At 46.5% G+C, this 12,484-nt stretch overlaps 1 protein-coding gene across 1 annotated transcript in view; it reads left to right on the top strand.

The window, feature by feature from the left end:
• KIF6 (kinesin family member 6) overlaps positions 1–12,484 on the top strand; it is a gene marked incomplete at both ends in the record, with an annotated part of 233,793 nt that overhangs the window by 120,326 nt on the left and 100,983 nt on the right. The window contains 2 exons of the mRNA XM_080700569.1: positions 9,857–9,962; positions 11,072–11,213. Of these exons, the coding sequence (XP_080556695.1) occupies positions 9,857–9,962; positions 11,072–11,213 (248 nt within the window). The remainder of the gene's footprint in view (positions 1–9,856; positions 9,963–11,071; positions 11,214–12,484) is intronic.

Below are 12,484 nucleotides of genomic sequence, written 5' to 3'. Positions count from 1 at the left end.
TGGGCCGATCAGTGTCAGAGACTATGGCCCCGGCAGTCCCAGGCTTTCCTCGCCTTTGTGCGCCCTCTGTCTATGCTATACAGAATGTTCTTTTCTAGAATGTCAGACAGGAGATGAGGAAAAGGCCCCGTCATCCCCCTGGTGGGGAAAGGTTCATCTTAGGGACTGGCTTTTGAACCAAGAGGAGAGCAGGCTCATAAAGTGAGCATCTGCCCACTGCCGTTGACTCATTTCTAGTGTGTTAGAAGTATGCTAACCAGGGCCGGGCGCGGTAGTCCACGCTTGTCATCCCCGCGCTTGGGAGGCGGAGACAGGAGGATCTCACAGGTTCAAAGCCAGCCTCTCTGGCTTAAGAGACCCTGTTTGCAAGTCAAAATATAAAAAAATAGGTGTCTGGGAGTGTAGCCCGGAGGTAGAAGGGTTTCCAGGAACCCCAGTACCACAAAAAAAAGTATATTAACCAGTGCTTGTATTAATAGCAGACAGCTTGTGTAGAAGTAGCCACAGCTGATAAGAACCCAAGGGTTCGTGCCAGTAATGGAATTCCCCACGGTTAAGTCATGATGGGGCCGCTGACCTATGAGATATTTGCTAAGGAATTTCAGAGCCGGTGCTCATTTTCCTTACGAGCCTCCTTTGTGTCCAGGGACTGACCCAGCTCTGGTCCTTCGTGCTTCACTGTATCAGCCAAGAGAGGCCGCTGGAGGCACAGCTCGCTCGTGCCACCGTCCTAGAAACACAGCCACGGGTCCCAGCAGCTGGGGAGGAGCTCTGGGCATGCTCACGCCAAGCCTTGTGAACACAGGACGCCCCCAGGGCCCGCCGCGCGTGGCCTGCCCGCGCCCCTCCAGTGTGGAGAAGCAGAACTTGGCGCCTTGGCTCCTTGGCTGCAGTGGGCGTGGGGCCCACAGCATCGCAGAGGATACACAGGTTTGAGTTTGCTGTTCCTGTTTCAGTGTTCTAGAACACTCAGTGACTTCACCTTCCTTCCGTAGCATTCCTGTCAAGTAACGTCTACGTGAGCAATAGTTTGTTCTACGGCACTAGGCACCAGTGTTAGTTGTCAGTCCTCTAGAAGGGCTGTGTTTCCTTAGAGTCCTGGTCTGGGTCTACCCGGTCTTCTGGCCCGGGTGACCCTGTGCACCACACTGCTTGGATTGTTGATCTACTCTAAAGCAAGTCGCCGGCGCGGCCCCCAAGTGCCCGCCATTGGCCTTGCATGGGCCTCCTGCTGCAGAGGTGCGGCTCAGCAGGCTGAGGGGCTGCTTTCAGAAGTCAGCCCTTCCACCCCTGCACCTTCCACTCCATCTAGACAAGGAAGGACGTCGCAGAGGTGAACTTGAAACAGAAAATGCTCAGTGACCTGCAAAAATGTCTGTAATGAGGCTGATTCCTTGGTTCTCGGCACCAGAGGAGAGAATGTGCTTGGCACTGGGATGGCAGGCGAGTGACGGAGGTGAGCTGCTGGCTGTTTCTGGCTCTGGAGAGTTTCAGTCTTGTAAGACAAACAAGTGGGTGTGGATCTAGAATATAGGGTTAACATTATACCTGACACAAGAGAAGCTCTGGAGTCATTTGAGGGGACAGAAATTCCTTTGGGAAGAACAGGGGCAACTTTTAACAGACCTCTGAATCAAGACATAGAAAAGCAAAATTGGGCCGGGAGGACATTTCAGACAGAGGGGTCAACACAAGCAGAGCTGCATGTCTGGTTTCCTTACTTTAAAGACACGCAGGCAGATCCAGAGCGGTGCCGTGACCTGCAAAGACCCCACCAAGCTGGGAGCACCCTAAGAAGAGCCCTGCCCCTGTGGCCTCCGAACGGTTCTGTAGCTCTCTGGATTATTACCTCCAAAATCAATTTAAAATGTAGTGTATTATTAGTGTGGAAATATTTAGATGCTGCAGGTGGTGCTTGAAGCGCTCTTTTTCTTTGAGAGCAGCAGTGGCATTGGGCCGGCTTCAGCTGTCTGACCAGTGAGTGGGTTATTAACTGTCAGTGGCTGTGGAGGCCTCCTGGGTGCTGGGTCTACACACCCAGCAGCGAGCGCCCACAGGTCAGCTTGGAGCCGGAAGGCCTCCAGGCCTCCAGGGCCAGAAAAAAGAAAGAGAAATGCAGGCTAACCCATCAAATTTGAATTCCATAAAAGCCACACAAAAAAATTTAGTATATGTATGTTCCATACAATATGTGCAACCTTTTTTCAACTTTTTTAGATGACCAGAGTTCTATTTTTATTTGCACACTTTCCATGAATACTTTTGCCTTAAAAACAATTAGTTAAGAAACAAATATAGAGGCACACATCTGTAATCTCAGCTGCTTGGGAGGCTGAAGCAGGAGGATCGCAAGTTCAAGACCAGCCTTGCAAAATATTGAGTCCCTGTCTCAAAACAAAACAAAATAATTAGTTAACATAATTATACCTTTTGTTTAAAAAGAGCCATTGAACACTCTCAAAGTTTTTAAAGATAAAAATTGGAAAGAAGCTAAGGGATATAGGTTTGAGTGTGTTATATTCATCTTTATTTACCCAATACCTAGGTAATGATAGGTAGTCAATAAACGCTCTCAGGATAAATACAAAAATGAGTAACGTGGCACATCCCTGACTTTATTCCCTACTTTTTGGAGTCTCTCTTTTTGCAGTGGCAAATTTAAGTCCCAAATGTAGTTTTCTAAAACGTCTCAGTGGTAGAGAATTGAGAGTCATCTTTCATCAAGGTCAGTACTTAACAGTTAATTCACATCCTGAGGAGGAGAGGCCCTCATGAGGCCCACATAATCAGGCAAATCTTTAAAAATAAAGTTTTGATGGATCATCTGCTGATGTGGTCCTGAATCCACATCCTTGGGGCCTGGTCATCCTTTCCAGCTTCTAATCATGGCTGGATATCCAGCAGTAACCTCAACTTTGATAGGTTAAATACCCCAGAGGTCATTAATGGCTAATGCACCCCTCTCTCATTTTATAAGAAATCAGATCTCTGAAACCATTCATAGGATATAATTCACTACAGATGAAGTTTCTCCACTTCAGTACAAAGTGTTTTTGGTCCCGACACTTCATTTTGAAGATATTAAAACCAAAACTAAAATTGTGGTCTACAGCTTGGATCAATTATCCTTGGATAGTTTGTGGAAGTATTTGAGTTCTTAAGAAATGGTTATCTAATATTATTAAAAAGTCCTGTCTCCACCCCAGGGCTGTTTCTGTGCTTTAATGATTATTTTATTCCTCAAAATTTAAGTGCTTTGGGTTATAATAGGTCAAATGAATGAATATCGAAGGCAGATAATAAAGCACAGAAGGAAGACGCGTGGATGGCAATCCCACTTACTGGGTTATGGTTGACACATTAGGTTCTTGGGCCTAGACAGCTCGTTCATCAGACGTTAGAAAGTCTTGAGTGTGAAAACATGAACACACTGTCTCGTTCTTCCAGATATTTAATGCTTTCTCTATGCTGATGCTCTTTTCTCGTTGGTTTTGTGAGCTCCCGGAAATTATTTAAAGAAGGAATGGGAACCTTCATCACATCCAAGGATTTTTGCATTTCTCTCCTGCTTTCCTTAATAACTTTTTCATAGGAAAAGTTTGCATCTAGATGGAGCTGGGTACTTTTAAGATTTCCTGAAACAAGTGTTTATTCTAATTATAGTTTTTTTATGAGTTCTGCCACTTAAAACCCACAGTGTGAAAATGGGCACTGTGGGAATAATGAGTTGCCTCCATGCCTAACGCCCAGTTCCTGATGGCCCACACAGACAATGGATAAGCAGAAGCCCGAGTAGCCGCTGACCACGAGACAAGCAGGCATATCAGTGCTGCCAGTGATGGTACAGGCCGAGCCCCTCTGAAGTAGCCCAGGGAACAGCTTTGGTTTTCACTGGACTTAATGTCAAGAGCCAAAAGTGAGTAAGGTTGGACCTCTCTTCCAAAGCACTCCCCCATGGAAAGAGACACAAGGAGCTCCAAATCCCATTTCAGAATTGTACTCGTGGGGTTTGTTAAATTTGCCTTGAGAATTGTAAGGGCTCTGTGTTTTTTTAACTTGCATACAAGTAATGTTTATGGTGCAATAGTAATAATGGACAAAGAAAAGCAGAAAGGGTAGGAGTTCTTTGTGTACATATCCCACAGTTTTGTAATCCACTCATCTGTTGATGGACATCTTGGCTGGTTCCATAGTTTGGCTATGGTGAATTGTGCAGCTATGAACATAGATATACATGCGTTACTTTGGTAGTTTGGTTTCCTTTCTTTTGGGTAGATACCCAGAAGTGGTATTGCTGGGTCCTATGGCAAGTTCATTCCCATTCTTCTGAGGATCCTCCATACTGTTTTCCAAAGTAGCTGCACTAATTTGCAATCCCACCAACAATGTTTTAGAGTTCCCACTTCTCCACATCCTCTTCAACTTTTGTTGTCATTTGTGTTTTGAATGATTGCCATTCTAGTTGGAGATAGGTGAAATCTCAGGGTAGTTGTGATTTGCATCTCTCTGATTGCTAATGATGTTGAGCATTTTCATGCATTCGTTGGCCATTTGAATTTCTTCTTTTGTGAAGTGTCTACTTAGTTCCCTTGCCCATTTTTTATTGAGTTATTTGTTTTCTTAGAGCTGAGCTTCTTGAGTTCTCTGTATAGTCTTCTATTGAAGGAGTAGGTGTCAAAAATCTTCTATTCTGCTGGCTCTCGGTTGAAGTCCTTGACAGTTTCCTTTGCTGTACAGAAGCTCTTCAGTTTCATGCATTCCCACACATTGATCCGCCTTTTAGTTTTTTGTGCCTTTGGGGTCTTGTTGAGAAAGTGTTTGCCTGTGCCTATGTGTTGCAATGTTGGACCTCTGCCCTCTTCAAGGAGCCTCAAGGTCTCTGGTCTAATTTCCAAGTCTTTGATCCATCTTGAATTGACTCTTGTGCAGGGTGAGAAAGTGGGATTTATTTCCATTTTTCTGCATAGTTAACTAGTTTTGCCAACACTGTTTGTTGAACTGGCTATTTTGTTTCCAGTATATGTTTTTGGCCCATTTAACAAAAATCAATTGGTTACAAGTGTGCAGATTTGTTTCTGAGTCTTCTGTTCTGCTCCATTGGTCTATGTATCTATGTATCTGTTTTTGTTCCAGTACCATGCTGTTTTTATTACTATGGCTTTGTAGTGTAGTTTTAAGTCAGATATTGTGATTCCTCCTGCATGGTTTTTGTTGCTGAGAACTACTTTGGTTATTCTGAGCTTTTTGTTGTTCCAAATGAATTTAAGGACTGATTTTTCTATATAGCTTTCAAAAGCCCTCATCACTGCATTTTAAGAGAGCTTGTGAAATGTCTTTAGTGTTGGAAGTTTAATTCATTTTAAATAGTTTCAAAATAATTTTCCATAAATGGAAAGTGTCTGGCCATGAACACATATTTCTATTAATAGCCCTTATCTTCCCCACTCAAGAGGAAACCCAGTCTGGATTTTAATTTTGACTTTTCACACTTGCTATTTCAGATGAATAAATTGTGCATTTGAGGCACCATGTAACTGCTTTTGTGGAGGTGAAGGAAATATGCCTTACTAAGATAAATCTTAAAGAACAACTCTGCATTGAAATTTCCTCTGCATCACCAAAACCATGAGCGTGTGGCCCCTCTGCTACTAACAAAGGCTCATCCCAGCAGAGTGGCTGACACTGAGCTCAGGACCTTGGACACCAGGGTCCTTGTTTCCTAATTACTAGTTAGAGTGAAGGGACTGTACAGAATACGGAATATCTAGATGACTTGTCACAAAGCAGCAACTGCTATAAGGAAAAGCTCTTGAGGTAACTAACCACCGTACAGCCAATTGCGACTGATTCTTTCAGCAGAATCTAAGGACAAAACAAACTTAAACTAATGGCCCCAAAAGTCTCCGTGCAGCTTCCCTTGGTCCTGGTCCCGTGGCACAATCTCAGCCCTCACTCTTGCGTGGCCCGTGGTTGGGGCTAATTGTAACAGTGAATTTACTGCTGTTTTCTGCACTTTCTTTTGTAAGTCACAGGCTGTTCCAGCAGCGCATGTTGTAAAGGGTCGCCTCTCATAAGAGAGGGCCATCTATTTGCAAAGTCAAGATAATGTCTCCCTTCGCCCCCCACTATGGAGTCTCCAGAGCCCTCACCGTTACAGCTTGTTGAAAGCTCCTCTTTGAAATGACAGACACGAAGTTGATTTGTCGGGCTCATTAACCTTGTTTGCATCTTTACTCACTATCAGAAAAGTCTGCAGGAAAGTCTGGAATTTAAAATGCAAATGGAAAGCGCCAGGAATTAAGGCAAGTGGGAGGATATTCTCTGGATTGAGAGAGTCTTAGGGATATTAGTGGAAAGGAGGGGCTTCCTGATGCAAAGGGCCTGCCTTCAAACGCCAGCATTTCAGCTTCCTACCTCAGTAGCCACGTGCAAATTCTTCATGCTTCTGAGCTTATGTCCTTAGCTGTGAAAGGACGATGACCCTAGACTTGTAGTACAGATGGATAATTAAATATCTGTGAAAGCGCCTGACTTTTTGAGTGGATATCCAATGGAAGTAATAATAAAATAATTGGAGGACGGCAGTTATAAAGAGAGCGAGCTGTGAGAGCCCCTTTAGTGCTCCGTCCACTGAACTAAGAGAGCATGGATAAATCACCCTCACGGTGCCTGGGACACTGGTGCTGGTTCCTCTCCCAGTTCTCATTTCAACTTACTTATTTATTTGGTTTCCAGGGCATTGTATATTCTGACTGTCTTCTCGTGGTACCTCTTAAGCGCTAGTGTGCGTACACATTATCGGGAGGCATTGTTAAGGGCAAATTCTGGTTCAGTGGCTCTGGGATGGACCGTGATAGTCTTCATTTCCAAAAGCCTTCTAAAGAAGGTTGGTGAGAGAATCCAGGGTTCTGTGGCAGAATAGGAAAACTGGCAACAACTAATATTTCAAAGCAGCTAGTAGAGAGAACTTGGAATGTTCTTACCCCAAGAAATGACAAATGTCTCCGGTGATAGAGGAGTTACACTGACCTGAGCGTCCCCGTTGTGTGCAGGTGTTGAAATGTCGTGTGACACCTGTAGGTGTGTGCCATTTCTATGTGTTAATTAAGAGGGAAAGTAGCTGGGCGTGGTGGCGCACGCTTGTAATCCCCGCACTTGGAAGGCTGAGACAGGAGGATTGCACAGGTTCGAAGCCAGCCTCAGCTACTTAGTGAGGCTCTCAGCAATTAGGGAGACCCTGTTCCAAATAAAGTATAAAATAGTATAGCCTGGAGGTAGAAAGGCCCTGAGTTTCATCCCCAGTACCACAAAAAAATGACTAAAAGAGTGAAAGTATATCTTAAGTAAAAGGTAAAGCTCTCCCAGGTTACTCCTTTAAGGCTGAGCCACTGCTCATGCTTATAATCGGAAGGCATCAGTAGACCACACAATCCTCACTGTCTGTTCCTTGCATTATCTTGTACATTGAACTACTGTTTAGAGATGGCATTGTTTTGCACATTTTACAAGTGGTCAGTTTTTGAGGCAGTAAGGTTTCTGAGATAAGTTCATCCAGCCCAGACTTTCATCTCACCATAGTTACTCTCAGCTGTGTGACTGTTCTCCAGTCTTCATCTTTATATTCCTTGAATGAGCAGCTCTGAACTTTATTTTGGGGGGTGGGGGGTAGAGGGCCTTCTACCGCTGAGCTATACTCCCAGATCTATTTTATACTTTATTTGGAAACAGGGTCTCACTAAGTTGCTGAGAGCCTCACTAAGTAGCTGAGGCTGGCTTCAAGCCCATGCCGTCATCCTGTCTCAGCCTCCCAAGCATGGGGATTACAAGCGTGCGCCACCCACCTGGCCATAAGCATGTAGTTTAACCAAAAACTTAAAACTCTTTGTGTTAGAAACGTATCTTTGTGTATCTGGTGGTTTGAGGTTCTGTTTCACAGAGATAGGTTATCAACCAGTAAATAGCATAAGCTACAAGTACCCCTCAGTATGAACCATCCCACTGTTCTGGTCAGCATTCCAACAGCCATAATCTAAACACCTGACCTCGTAGCTCAGAGGAAGGAAGGTGTATCTTCTTATGGTGCAGGGTTCGGTCTGTGTGAGGCTGGGGACCACGGATCTCAGACACAGAGACGGGAAGCAGAGAGGAGAGCACGTGGGCCCGCTCCTCACATCATGGAGGCCGGGAGCCCAACAGCGAGCAGGGGGAGAAGGGGTGCCTATAATCCCAAGGCTGCAGCCCCAGGGGCCTTCCAGCCACACCCTACTGGCCTGGGTCACCATTACTAGAGACTTATCCACTGCTGAAATTGTAACACTGATGGCTCAATTACATCAGCTCCAAACATTGATAAGTGAGCTCTGAGGGACACTTTATATCTGACCGTAGCACTCACATTTCCAAGCTTCAGCGCCATGTGTTACAGATCATAGGAGGAGACGAATGCAGCCCACAGCTGTCTGATAGGAATCATATTTCAGGTGGGCGGATAGTAATGTGGGGGAGAAATGCATGCAGTTTCTAAAGAGCTGAGAGCATCCAGATATTTTCATAATAAAGCTAGAAAAAGACGCTGTGGCCACATCACGATGCCTAGCATTTCAGATACTGGTTGCCACCCTAACACCTTCCTTTCTGAGCGTTCCAGCTCAGCCTAGAGGGCCATGAGTGCCCTGGAAGTGGAACCATTAACTCATGGGCACATTTGCGTTGAAAGCCTAAGGTGTGTCGGAGGGGTACCTTAAAGTAGAGACAAGAGTTGCCTCTGGATGCCCACGGGGGCACACGCTCTGGGGACGCAGCGCAGGCGCATGGTGCTGCCAACCCGCCCGGGGCCGCACAGGGCATGGCCAGGCGCTCCTTCTGAGGGACTGTTTTGTGTAGTCTTAGGATAGCGAAAACATGAAAAGCACAGTAAGCAGAGAGCAGAGGATCTGTGCAGAGAAGTCAGGGAGGGAAAGGGTAGCGAATAGGGAATTCCTGGAGAGGGCATCCTTCCAGGATGAAGAAGAGGATGCTGCTGCGTTCACAAGAGCAGGGTGAAGGGCAGGGCCCGAGATGTGGGGCGGAGCCGCTCCGAGCCACCGGAGTCCGTGAGAAGCCACTTTAGTGATGGAGCCTGAGAGAGTAGATATAGACGGGGTTAAGGAAGCCCTGGAGCAGCCACTGTGAGGCTGTCAATCAGCCAGGAATGATCACAAGGGTTGTGGAGCGTCACTGCGGGGCCAGTGGAAGCTGAGAGCATGGATTGTACGTGAAACTAACAAAAGAAATTGAGTTCCCCTCACCTTCTCTAACAGTGGTGTAGGAGAAACTCGGTGTGGTGCCTGGCGCGGTGGCACGTGCCTGTAATCCCAGAACTTGGAAGACTAAGACAGGAGAATTTGGGGTTTAGGACCAACCTCCCCAACTCAGTGAGACTCAGCAGACCCTAAACGCAACTCAAATAAAAAATTCAAAATTTCAAAATATAAAGATAAAAGGGCTCAGGTAGTCACAGGTAGAACGCCTCTGGGTTCCATTCAAAACAGAAAGAAAAAAGAAAAGGAAAACCGAAGGATAAAATAACAAAACGAAGCTGAGTTTGGCTAGAATGAGTATGTTGTAGAAATCAAACCCATTGCCCTATTGAAGCAGCATATGAGAAAATTCCTTGGAAATTGGTCAAGTAATTGCCTCATTTATACATTTTATCAGTGTCTTCCCCTTGGCTTCCATAGTCAAATAACATTATAGTGTTTCTGCAAAGAAGTAAGAATAATATCCTGTGCTTCAAATGGTAACCAAACAAGTAATGCCGTTAAAACTTCTGAAGTTTCTAACTCATACTTTCTTCTCATGCATTATGTATTTTTAGGCTGGAAAAACTAACAGCGTCCTTTCTGGAAGACCAGGATCCAGAGAGCAGACTGGAGGTTGGCGCTGATATGCGTAAAATCCACCACTGTTTCCGTCATTTGAAGGTAATGGGATGTTTCCTCCAGCAGAAGCCATTTCCTGCCGTTCTCACTGCAGTGAGCTGTTCTAGTTGACCGGCGTGGAGAGCGGGGCCTGGCTTCACGGGGCACACGGTGGAGCTCTGAGCCAGCGCCCCTTCTCTGGCCTTCTCTCGGGCACATCTCACTTGCCAATAAGTAAGCTCAGACCGCGGGCTTCTCACTCTTCTGCCAAGAATCTCTCTCTTCTGCACAGCATAGTTCCAGGTTCAAAAAAACACTTATTTTTAAACAACATCAAGAGAACTGTATCCTGCGTTTCCTTAGCAGTTCTGATTTATGTTTAAAATTCACCAGTTCGGTTTGGTTTTGTGTTTTTCTTCTGCTTTGAGCGTTACCTTTCCTGGTGAGGAAGTAGGAATGCCATTGACATTTACTTCTCCCTTCATTATAGTTTTGTGTACTTTGTTACGATAATAAGGACGTATTGTGGGTTGGCCGTGGGCCAGGCATGGGGAAGCAGTGTTGAACGAATTAATCATGGAGAAGACAGGTTTGCAGAGAATCGTTAAAATACATAAGTGCTGCCTGCTGCGTGAAAAGTATTAGTAAGTGCTGTGGTGTCACGGAGAAAGGGAAGAAGATCCGAGAGGGGCTAACGTCTGCAGAGGCGTCTCCACTCGAGGGAGGGAGATGAACGTGGGGAGCAGGCTGAGAGGAGGCAGGTAGACAGGGACCCGGCAGCCATGCCTGGTGTGTGCGGGACTGTAAGGGGAAAAGAGCCCAAGAAGCAAGCGGGCACAGTGGCCACACCTATCATGTCCCAGGACTCAGGAGGCTGAAACAGGAGGACCACAGCATCGGGCCAGCCTCAGCAACTTAGTGAGACCCTGTTTCTGAATTTAAAAAAAATAAAGGGTTGATGTGTAGCTCAGAGATAAAATGTCTGGGCTCAATCTCAGTACCACAAACAAATAAATAAATAAATAATAAGTGGAAAGGCTGGAGGTGTAGCTCAGAGGTAGAAGAACGCACCTGGGTTCAGTCCCCAAGATGCCCCCACCACCACCAGAAAAAGAAGCAAAGAAAATTTGGAATAAAAACATGAGCACAAAAAATTCTGTTCCAACTTCCAGGAACTACTGAATGACAGGAAGGTCCAGGGGAAGAAGACAGTCTCCTCTGAAAGCCGAGAACCTCACGACTGCCAAGAACCAGTACCAGAGCAAGAATACAAGAAGCTACGCGACCTTCTACAGCAGAGAGACAATGAAATCAGTATCCTTCCCAAAGCGAAGGGAGCCGGGCCTGGCTCGCAGGGCCGCGGGGCCGCAGGGCCGCAGGGCTGGGGACAGTCAGAGCAGGCCGCCAGAGCCCCTTAGCTCCTAAGGCCGCCATTTCCCATGCACCACGCTGCTTCCCATTGAAAACAAAACGTTCCTTCAGCAAACAGCAGCGGCCAGGGGACAGTGGCTGGGAGAGAAAGCTGCACTTTAGTTTTGGCCTATATAGTTACTCTCACAGAGAACATTTCAGGTAATGAAAAAAGTGTGAGCTTTTTTACGCCGTCTCTTCACATTAAATCTTTTAAAATAGTTTTTGACTTCCGTGGCACTCTCTCTGGTTCAGTCCCGAGCCAGTGAGTGAGCTGGTTATTTTAGCCAGCTGACCGGACATTGGCTGACCACAGCCTCCCCAGAGCCCAGACTTTGTGGCTGGCGTGCGGGTGAAGCTCAGATGGAGACCGAGAGCTGGCAAATGGTGTTTAGCTTATGAAGAACAGAGACCGGTTTAAATGTAACTTTTTTTATTTAAAAGCCAGATCTACTGCTTTGGGTTCCGCTCACAAATGTTCCCACATTTGGAAGGGGTGTAGACGAGCATTGGAGATGTGCTCTCACTGGCTCTGGAGGCCATCCGGGTGGCAGGGGCCCAAAGAGTGTGCGCTGCTCCAGCCGCAGGCTGGGTGGTCACTTGGAGAGCCCAGTGGGCGCTCGGGCCCTGGCCCCGTGCTCTTCAGGGCGGCTCCTCATTTTATCTTTCAAGTTTCGAGTAAAAGATCTGACATTTTGATGACGTGTGTCGCATTTAATCACAAGAAATGGCTCAGGTCAATTCTTTATAAACAGATATTTTGCCCACTCTTTTAAATTACTAAAAGATACTTTCGCGTCAGCTATTGTACAAGATGCATAAAAATAGTCTCCATCAAAGGAAGTCCAGTAATAGAGAGGTGAAAGCAAACCAAATGCTGTGGAGGAGGCACGCTGCCCAATTAACAGCCTCCTCTGCCTGCTGGGTATTCGCAGGCCCAGGCCGTCCGTGGAGCTGCAGCCTTGCCCACACAGCCACCCACGAGGCTGCACGCTGCGGAGTCTTCCCTTCCCTGTCCCTTGCCCCAGGGCCTCCTAGACGCCCCTGCGGGCCCAGACCTGCCCAACCCCAGCCCAAGCTCTGCTTCTTCTTGGGTTCCAACCTCCTCTAGAATCTTCCCCCTAAGTACCAAGGCCACCATCCCCGTCCCGGCATAAGAGTGATGTGCAGGCGGG

The sequence above is a fragment of the Muscardinus avellanarius genome (genome assembly GCF_963383645.1).
Source record: "Muscardinus avellanarius genome assembly, chromosome: 8".
NCBI classification, from domain to species: domain Eukaryota; kingdom Metazoa; phylum Chordata; class Mammalia; order Rodentia; family Gliridae; genus Muscardinus; species Muscardinus avellanarius.
The sequence above is the reverse complement of the archived record's forward strand: the minus strand, read 5'-3'. Positions and strand labels throughout refer to the sequence as shown.